Here is a 10,330-nt window from a genome sequence, read left to right as displayed (position 1 = left end):
TTGCATCTAGGACAAACCCTTCCATGGACTTGCACTAGGTCAATCATGGTCACTAGAATGAGATTAGATTTAGGTCACAAACGAATTCTTGAAGTTGATCATGGGCATTGGGCATGTAGATGGGAATCATGAAAATCAATTAGTACTTCCTACTCGTAAGTATGGCAGGCAACCATGAACACTTAAAAAAACCAAAATTGAAAATACAATTAGCCCAATTTGGAGAACCCTAACCCTAAATTGAATTAGAAAACAACCCCAAATCTAAAGGCACCTCATTTTCTTACCTACCCTACCAAACACTCGAAACTTAAATTCACATGTCAAAAGTTTGATTTTTTTTTTTCCATCAGAAAAAAGTTGATTTTCTTACTCATGGATTCCCACATAACAAGCATACTCTAAAGCAAAAGCTTTTTAGGGAGATATGGCTAGATTTCCCAATGAAAAACATCATTGGGCCTTTGGCCTGATCCCCTTGTTTCTATAAAACACCTTTGGGTACCTTTCTCGCACAATCAATGAACACGGAATCAGTTCAAAGTGGTTAATATCATATGGGAAAGTTGTACGCAAATGTCACACACAACACCAAGGTCCCTTGTTATTGCACGTTTTATTTCACCATTTTCTCTTTTCCCGTCATTCTCTCGCTCTCACGCACCACCCAAACTGTCAGACACTCTATTTAGGCATCCCTAGAAAGGTGTGTACATAACTCTCTACTTCTGGCAGATAAAGCGGCTAAAAAAGCAAAGCAGCTGCCCTTCCGGTGAAACCTAGAAACTACACTACAGATACAAAATTACAAAATACTACAGAATCTATATTACAAATCAGAAGGGAGGTTAATCAAGAGATTCAAGGTCGACCATATCGGTTTCAGAACTCTTCGAGAATGATCTGCGCCACCAAATTTGGAAGGCCTTGCTCAAGTTAGGGCACTCGGCTCCACGCCTTGAATATGATTGGAACCATTTCATAAAAAACGTATGCTGATATTCCATTGGTAGCATAAGAAGTGCCTGTCCCATTGATTCCTCCAGTAGCTTCATATCCAGCTCTTTCCTGCATCTCCGTAGCCAACCGAAGTCCAGCAACATCGGCTCGTACCATGCTCGAAAATGGCCACATCTCGATTCTGGCTCACAAAGCAACTTACCTCTCCCAACTCCAATGAACAAAAAAGCTGAAATCCTACTAACTTCATATCTCACCATTGGAGATACCATTTCATGCAGCCTGAGCAACTCTCTCTGCTCTGCCCATACATTCACAAATTCTTCGGCCATTTCTTGATCCATCAATATCTCTAACAGCCACTTGATATTATCAACTTGCATTGAGATTCGCTCTATGAAACTCTGCGTAGAAATCTCTATTCTCTTTGATCTTTCTTCCTCGGGTATGGGAGAGTTTGAGGCCTCTTGAAAAACTATTACCAGTGAATCAAGACAAGACTGACAAATTTGGTAAAGATCTTCCTTTTCCAGGGCAGGAAGGTCTTTTTCGTAAACTGAGCTCTTGGACAACAGACCTTTCACTAATGATTTGAGCTCAGTTCTTGACGAACTGAGATTGGTACATTTTGTAACTGAATTAATGAGTTCGATGGCTAAATTTTGTTGAGAGTTTATCGATTCTTCTCCAGAATAGAGTCTACCTAACAAATCTTTGGTGGTCCTTTTGTCGAATTTATATCTTATGAAGAGGCTCTTTAACTTCTCTTCTTCATTCTCACTCCAAGGCACAGCTTCAAGGAAGTTCAAGCACGAAGATACACCCTTGGTAAACATGATTCCTGCTGCTACCTAACGGGCATTAACACAAGTTATCAGAAAGAGTCAATAAATTACATTGATGAAAATAATTGTTAAATGATGTACAAAAGGGTATGCTAGATTGACTAAAAGTTCAACTCAAAATGCTGTCCTGACAGATGCCACAGCTGAAATGTAAAACACATTTATGAAACCTTAAATTTCTACATATGCATCCACTTCATAAGTAGAAATGCGTAAGATTAAGAATATACTAACAAGTAGACTAGATTTAACAACTAAAGACGTACAAAAGCAACCGGCGGGGCTATTTTTCAGCTATTAACATGCCTCATATCTTGCATCCAATGGACCCCATCTATTATTCTCTTGTGCCTCTGTATTTTCAGACAAAGTTGGATTAAATACCAAGCACCACATTCCTGCTAACTTGAAGTCATACTTATAACGCGCCAAGGAGACACTAGATTTGCCTAACCTACAAAAGGTGGAAACTAACGCAACCGACCCGCTGGCCTTGTCAGTTGTGACATGGTTTAGGGGTTATGGGCTAGGGACGATGTTACTTCAGTATACCTGCTGTTTCTAATTATTTTCGGCCAGGCAGACAAGTTGTAAGTATCAATGGACCATCCCGATACGACCAAAGCCACCACAGACAGTCCATGCCACAACCAAAAGCCTCCACAACCACCAAAGCAGCTTGTACAGCAGTTGGACGCCTAAATTTACACCGGGACAACAACTATGATGGTATGATAAATGGCCTACTCTTTGAACAGCAGTACTGGCATTATGGGACATCATAGGCCTTTGGCGTACGAAGGGCAGCAGCATCCAAAGAAGGGGAATGAGACGGTGGACTTTTGGTAAGCAATTGCAGTAACACATGTCAGTATCTCATATTGAGGTTATTTTGCAACAAGGTCGTAAGTTACACCAGACTGGTACAGAGCAACATGTGTTTTCCAGCACCAATGACAGCTCTCTACCTCGGCAGCAACTAATACTACCATGACAAGGCTACATGGGAGACATTATGGGAGAATGTTTCGTATAGACCGACACCCTTGGGCAGCAGCAAATATGGCTTATGGCTAAGATCTCAGATCCAAAGGTGTTAAGAATCTTGAAAACCATGGTCAACAACAAAAACTGGTTAACCTCAGAGATGAGAAAAGACACTGTACAGACCTCAAACTCCAAGTGTGCAAGCAAGATAAAAAACTAGGAGTGATAAAAGAGGCTAGTTCATGGTTACAGTTACAAGTTACAACCTATGATGCAAGCAATGTTAAAGGTTACGAGAATCAGTTATGCATACGATACTCGTTTTGTGAACCAGCGAAACAATGCACAAAAGAATGTCGCAGAGTTCTTCGTCTGAGTAAGGAAGATGAACATTCATCATTCATGGGCGAGATACTTTGAAAAGTTAAAAGTTTAAGGAGGGTTTGGCCAGTGGCGTGAAAGAGAGGGACGACTGCACCGGCCCCCCTTCCTAAGGGGCCCATTTATTTTAAAAGTATACATTAAAAATAATTATGTTTAAATGTCATTCTTACTAGCAAAGCAGTAGTAGCTTAGCTGGTGTGTCTGTTTCCTCACGCCTGTGAAATCCCCTTGTTCGGGCCAAAAAATTAAGGCATATGTTCTATAATAATTACATTGTTTTTATATAATCTACGGGCGCCACATGAATTTTTATTAATTGTTGATAGACTAACTTGGTTCTCGTGTACATTTTTTAACATTTCTTTTCACGAAATTAGATGTAAATAATGCATACATAGATGCTTTTGCATAACTACTATATTTATATTTAAAACAGTCATTTTTTAAATGCATTTATTATTTTGTTGTAATTTTATAGTTTTGCCACTATCATACTAGAGGGTCCCGACCATCATTTGCACCGGGCCCCCTAAATCTTTTAGCCACGGTCATGCCCCTGGTTCCGCCAAAACCTAAAGGAACCAGCTCAAATACAAAATGTTAGCTCCCTATAGAGTGCGTCAATGACTCAATGCTTCAAGAAGATTGAAAGCCAGCCTAAATAAGAGGTTCATCTTCCTACCGAATAAACTCTTATGAGTGTGGTATTAACACCAACACCGTCATTCCACTTATTACAAACGAAGCTACTAAAGAGATAATTAGAGGAATGATGTTATGAAGATACCATCATTGAGAGCCCTCATAGCCCAATTCAGCATATTATTCAAGAACAAGGCAGTATTAACCAAATGCAAGAAACAATTGAAAGATGCATGAGAAAAATGTTTTCTGCCTCAAGGTGGATTGGTTAGAGAAGGGAGGTCGCCTCAAGGCTGTAGAAAGCATACATTAATTTGTAAATATAACAGGATTCACACAAAAATCGTACATAACATTACTTTGTCACATAGCTACAATAATATATTAATAATTTAATATTTAGGTATATAGGGGCCCCAGTTCTTAACAAGCAAAAGGAAATACTCATACGTAGTAACCCATAAGCCGAAGGCCGAGACCGAGACGAGACCGAGACGGACCGAGATTCTCGGCCCAGACAGAAAGTGTAGCTATTAGCTAATGGCCTACTACTAAGGCATAAAATAAATTCTAATCTACTAAAATTGGGTTCTTGTGTTCTTTACTTCTTTATTAGTTCTTAATTCTAGTTTTTACTACTTATTCTCACTTAATAATTGTATAAATAAATCCTATTCTACTAAAATTTTGAAAGTTTCTAAATAATTTTCAAAGTTTCTATAAGGCATGAAACCTAAAAATTCTATATAGTATTATTGCTATTTGTATTAGATTCATTGGGAATACAATAAGTACTTAAGATTTACGAAGATAATAAATAGTAGTGCACAATTAGGTCTAAGAGTTTCCAAGAAAAAAGTTCCAAATGTTCAGAAATTACTGTCTCGGACTCGGTCTCGGGTGGTCTCGGTTGAGTTTCGCCGAGAATCTCGGCCAAACCCTAACTCGGGGTCTCGGCTGAGTCTCGTCTCTGGAGAAGGCCGAGACCGAGACGAGACCCGAGATTCTCGGCCGTCTCGGCCGAGACCAACCACATAGTTTTAAACAGATAGATGAGGAAGGAGATAAATTTTTCTTCAAAACTTTTGGAACAAAGGTCCATTAGAGATATGAAGACGAAAGATAAACTCATAAATGATGAAAGAGCGAGAGGGATTTTATAGAAAGAGAAATAGGTTGATGTGAAAGAATTAAAAGAAGGTAATGCTGGGAGAGAAAATATAAAGTTAACGATTTATTGACGTTAACGGCAAAAATGGGGTCATCTGGGTATTTTCGATAAACTATGGGGCTAGGTGGGAACTTGGTCATAAACTAGGGGCAATTTGGGAAATAACCCTTCGATTAATAACCACCCATCTATTAGTAATCACCTGTTTTATCGAATTCATCTCTAGTCTTCCAAATTTCATATAAGGCAGTTGAAATTTGAAAAACACATTGTTCATTTACGTGACTCACTTATGTACCATGAAAGAAAGATGGTTAGATACCTTGTCCTGTTAAACATAGATGTAATTCTAGTTCTAACATTCTGTTTTGGCTTAAATGGAACATTAATATACAATTGGTATTGATCCTAAGAGCTTTGATAATTGAAATCGCCTGTAGCTAACCTTTTAAAACCATTTAGGGGAGTTTAAAGACACTCCAAAGACTCTTGCCATGCTGTTGTGTACCTTGAAGGATAGGATTCCTTTTGGTCTCACATGGTAAAGGATATTTTGCGAATCGTGGTCCAATTTCAAAACAATATGCATTTTATCTTCCGAAGAATTAAATATCCTCAGGTTCTTCTTATGATCTTGACAGCATTGAGCAGTATTTGTTCCATGCTTTTGAGCAGTTTTTTATCTTCAAGGGCATAGGTTGAAACTAATTAGTTATTTATGTTAATGAGTTGTTTTTGTTGATTAAAAACTTTAGTTTATATTTAAACTGTGGTATTCTATGTGTTCCATGTGACTCTTTTATTTTCCTATCGCCTTGTTGAAACATAAAACTAGATATATAAACAGAGATGCAAGCCCACCTCGCCGCATAACATTCTACCACAAACTAACCAGGATACCAGATATTAGGTATAACTAAATACTGTACAGATATTGAGTGACATGATGTAGAGTATAAATGAAGAAACTGTAGTAATCTAGCGTTTTTCCTGCTTGTGAAAGAAACTATATCATTTCAGGCAGCGGTCGATCCACTAAGCATGATTATTCTCAACGAAAGGAGGACTGTAGTAAAGGTAGGTGGAAGTGATGCTTTTGTCTTTTTTCCTTGCCGAGTAAAAGCTACCTCGAACTCTACAAGACCGTGTATAGTGACTATAGGTAATTAGAAAGAACATCTCAATTACTCTACTAATGTATGTTTGCTACCATTACGGACCATATATTACTTTTACGCTGTCGCGTGGATTTTGGCCCTTAAAATGTTCTAATCCCAGCCATTCGTTCAATCGAATGGCTGAGATTGAAATCGCTCATTCTAAGCCACATAGAGAACCAAAGCCTGTAACAATCCTATAGTGACTACTATATTTTGGAGGAATGAGGCCTTTTCTGGTTTCTTCTCAGGTAAAAAGTTACAAATTGTGAAACTTTATGAGGAATATGAAAATTGGTGAAAAAGATGTTTAAAGGTCACCTTATTTGGAATATTGGAGAGTTGTTTAATGAAGATTTCAAAAAAAATAATAATTTAAACGAAGAATGATTTCCTAGAGAAAATGAGTAGGAGCATCAAATAGAAGCCTTCTCATAGAAGAGTCTAATTTCTTGCAATATGATACACATGTTATGCAGATATAACTTATGAAGTGAAGTTTTCTCTCCATAGTGAGATAGGAGTAGCAAAAAGACGTTTCTGCCGTCAACTGCTTTACAATAAAGCAGCTGGACACGTCTTGTGTTCCGTCGAGGTTCACAAGACAGCAGTCTAGCAGCAGTGTAAGAGAAATGCTTCTGCAACACCTAATTGTGGTCCGGAAACAGCTAAATTATTACCATTATCATGTTCCCATTCATTACTGTTTGATATTCAAAGTTTTTCTTTTCATAATCACCCTAGTGTACTAAAATAAAAGCATAAGCAACTGAGACTCAATAAACATTAAAAGTAGCTAACGACGATTATAAAGAACTGAAATTAACCGAAATCATAACATTACCTCAAGAATATCAATCGAACGGGTGACACCCATCTGAGAAAGACTCTTTGCAATATCTTCAGCAAACATAAGCTCAATAGTTTGACGAAATACATTCAGATTCTGAACATCAGGCACCTCGATTCTACAAAGGTTAGCCATACCATCAGAATTCGCCCTATAATCCGAGATCAAGTTCGCAAATAAGGAGCTATTTTCACTCAAAATCTTAGAATCCAATTCTAAAACCAAATTTCCTCCACCCTTTCCTTTCAAACTTAACCTAACATCAAAATTTTCAGATGAAACAACAACCTCATCATCTTTCAGCATAGAAAGTTCCGGCAACTTCTCTCCCGTCATAGATCCAATTTCATCACCTGATGGATTTTCAGTCTCGAGTGGCAGATTGTCCGGTAATGGAGTAAGAGTTGGATCTGAATTGATGGGAGAAACTCTTCCAGGAGACAAGATACGACGAGGATCCATTCTTTCAACTAACCTTAACGAATTTTTGTTGTTGATTTGAGGAGAATTAGGAATGGAATTACCATATTTTTTCTGATTCGACATTCTTTTTGTCTGGTTAGAAATTAAAGATTCAGGGCTCTTAGGTGGATTAGTGAAAGAGCAACAGCAGGTTCGTCGGAAACCTTGACGTTTCTGAGAAGGAAGTGATTCCAGTTTACCGGAATCTGACATAGATGAAGTACTGTTTTTTTTTATGGAAGACAATAGAAGAAGAAAATGAGATAGGGTTTTTACTAGATGAAAGAAAAAAGACAAGTGGGAGAGAACGATGGTCTGGTTTTGTATGAGTCTTCCCGATTCTCGTGGTTCTTGGATTTTCGTTCGGTAAGTTGGTTTACATAAGAGAGAGAGAGAGAGAGAGAGCGATGTGAATGCAATTGCTGATTCTCCGTCCTCGAACAAACAATCACTCTCGTTCAGGGATGATTCTAAAGTGCGCTGGTGGGGAAAGTGAACCAACGATTCTCTTCAGTAATAGATTTGTCTGGGTCCATGTAGCTGCTGCGCCCATTTTTAATCCCCAAAACGCAGCAGCTCATATAGGCCAGGACAACAGCATGCTAGCCCTAACAGCAAGCATAGTTTGGACATAGCCCTCGTGGGCTGTGTTGCCTTCAACATAGTCTTGAGTTTCATTTGGCCAGTTTATGGGCCAAGCCCAAAAGAGTATTCTAGAGAGGGATGGAGATATTTTGAGGAGCATCAAGAGTTCTCTAAAGAATTCTACAGATCCATGGAAGAATCCATACACTTCTCATCCATTAGGTGTTAGACATATCACATATGTCTTAATCTTGACCGTCGATTTTGTAAGCTAACTAATATAAATAGGGGATTGATGTGACATGAAAATGTCACATTTGAAGCGTCTAACTTAGACTAATAAGTCTGTTTCGGTTTTTATTTATAATATTGTATGTGTGTTTTCTTGTTAGGTGGCTTACATGGAGGTAGACAAGTAAGTCGGAATGAAAAGAGCAAATTGTCATTTTCATCTCATGTGCCCGAAACTGGAGAAAAGATACCAAAGGAATCAAGCGACAAGTGGAGTCAATGGCGAGTCCGACGGTGAAAACGGGAGTAGATTTGGAGTTCAGACGGGAAAGTTATGAAAGAAAGAAGCCGAAGTCTTTTCTTGAAATTAAATTTGTAGCGAAAACACCTCCCTTGGGTTCTAATTGAAAGCCCAAAACCAAAGCCCAAGAGTCTAAAGAAGAAGAACAAGGAAGAACTTTATGGGCAACCATCTTTAAGACAAGAGACAAGTCAAGTTGACTAAATCTAGGGTTGTCTTGTTGAAGAAAGATACCAAGTCTTGGAGGGGTCATCTTCTACAATCAAGTCTTGAAGTTCTAGAGAGAGTTAGAGAGAAGTGAGGGTTCTTAGTGGAGGCTAGGGTTGGTTCTAGGGTTGTTGGGAGCTTGAAAGAGAGAAAGGAATGAGAAGGAGCCGGCTAAAGCTTAGCCGCCCAAGTTAGACCAGCCAAAGCTTTGGCCAGCATAAGAGTGCACAGGAACAGTTGCTACAACAACCAGTAACCACTCGGGATAGCAGCTGCAAGATCGGGACGACTATGGACCCTAAAGAAGATGACTGATTGCTTTAGGTCGCGGCTTTGGGGAATAGAAAAAAATCTCTAGGGAATAAAAATTTAAGGTAATAAACATTGATTTAGAAGCATTTTTTTTTTAACCCATAGATTGACTTGATCAAACATCACCCCATAATCTTCATCTTCTTTCCCTATCACTTATGTCTCTCTCCATCTCTCTCCTATTGTTGTCTCTCTTGGTCTATGCAACATTTAAATATCTTAATCCATGTTGAAATCTCGGATTCTAACATTTTCCGTTGCATCCTCTGAACATCATCAGAACTCATATTTTCAAACCCTAATTTGTTCCAACTATCTTTCAATAGATTTCGTCCAGCAATGTTGTGCCACTTGACTACATTCTGTTTCATAACCTTCTGAAATCATGGCATTTGAAATTCTATTGAGATTTGTAATTATTTTGGTGTGTATGCCGGGAATTCGATTCGTCAGATGATGATCCTTGTTCAGTTAATGTGCATCCATCTGGATTCTTGAATGAACCTAGGTGGGTTTTCCCTTTTGGGCGGGTCTGTTTAAGTTTCCTTAGAATCTTCTCGTAATGATCGAAATTCTTCTTCTAAGGAAGCCATTGTTTTTTAAAAGGAAAAACCCTAATTCAGATTCTTAAGAATTTTCACTAATCTAATTTCTCAGGCTCTTTGCTTGATTGATTACACAATTCAGATCAAAAATAGAATTGAGGTCATCAACAACTAAGAATTAACTGGTCAAGTTCTTACCTTTTGAGGATAACATAGGATTGATTGATGGATTAGTGAGCAGAAAAAAGAAAGATTTGTTGGTGATTCGGTATGAGTCATGGTGTCATCTGATTTGGGAGAAGGGATAAGAGAGAGAGACTACAAGAGACATATAGAGAGTGATAGAGAAAAACAAATCTATGGAGAGATGTGTCTACAACGACAGAAATAAACAGAGTGGTTTACAATGAAAGAGAGAGAGAGAAACAGGAAAAAAATGTGAAAGCAACAAAAGAGAAAGGGTAATAGTGACTAAGAGAGGAGAGGCAAGAGGTGGCAATGGTGGTCGGAATGGTGTTGGCCAGGATTGTGATGGTGGGAAGTTTGTGGTGGTGAAGGTGATAGAGAAGATGAAGATTAAGGGGTAATATTTGATCAAGTGAGTTTTTGGGCTAAAATAAAATATTCCCCCGAGAATGTACAAAAAAACATGAATTCCCTAGAGAATTTATTCCCTAGAGATTATTTTTTA

The 10,330-nt window shown here is 38.3% G+C and overlaps 1 protein-coding gene across 1 annotated transcript; it reads right to left on the bottom strand.

Moving 5' to 3' along the window:
• Nucleotides 1-535: 535 nt before the first annotated feature.
• LOC147543992 (PRLI-interacting factor) lies at nt 536-8,037 on the bottom strand. The gene is made up of 2 exons (XM_086636797.1): nt 6,991-8,037; nt 536-1,811 (listed from the first exon to the last, which is right to left on the bottom strand). The coding sequence occupies exons 1-2, from the start codon at nt 7,669-7,671 to the stop codon at nt 849-851; spliced, it is 1,644 nt and encodes a 547-aa protein (XP_086492923.1). The 5' UTR covers nt 7,672-8,037; the 3' UTR covers nt 536-848.
• Between the last annotated feature and the right edge of the window lie 2,293 nt (nt 8,038-10,330).

The sequence above is a fragment of the Eschscholzia californica genome, unplaced genomic scaffold (assembly GCF_041429995.1).
Source record: "Eschscholzia californica isolate CP2 unplaced genomic scaffold, dmEscCali1.0.p SCAF_4, whole genome shotgun sequence".
Classification (NCBI taxonomy): domain Eukaryota; kingdom Viridiplantae; phylum Streptophyta; class Magnoliopsida; order Ranunculales; family Papaveraceae; genus Eschscholzia; species Eschscholzia californica.
The sequence above is the reverse complement of the archived record's forward strand: the minus strand, read 5'-3'. Positions and strand labels throughout refer to the sequence as shown.

Excerpts from the sequence above, each read along its gene's own strand:
- LOC147543992 (XM_086636797.1), bottom strand. The coding sequence starts at position 7,671 with ATGTCAGATTCCGGTAAACTGGAATCACTTCCTTCTCAGAAACGTCAA. Across the intron at positions 1,812-6,990 it reads GTTCGATTGATATTCTTGAG|GTAGCAGCAGGAATCATGTT; the intron begins GTAATGTTATGA and ends AATGCCCGTTAG.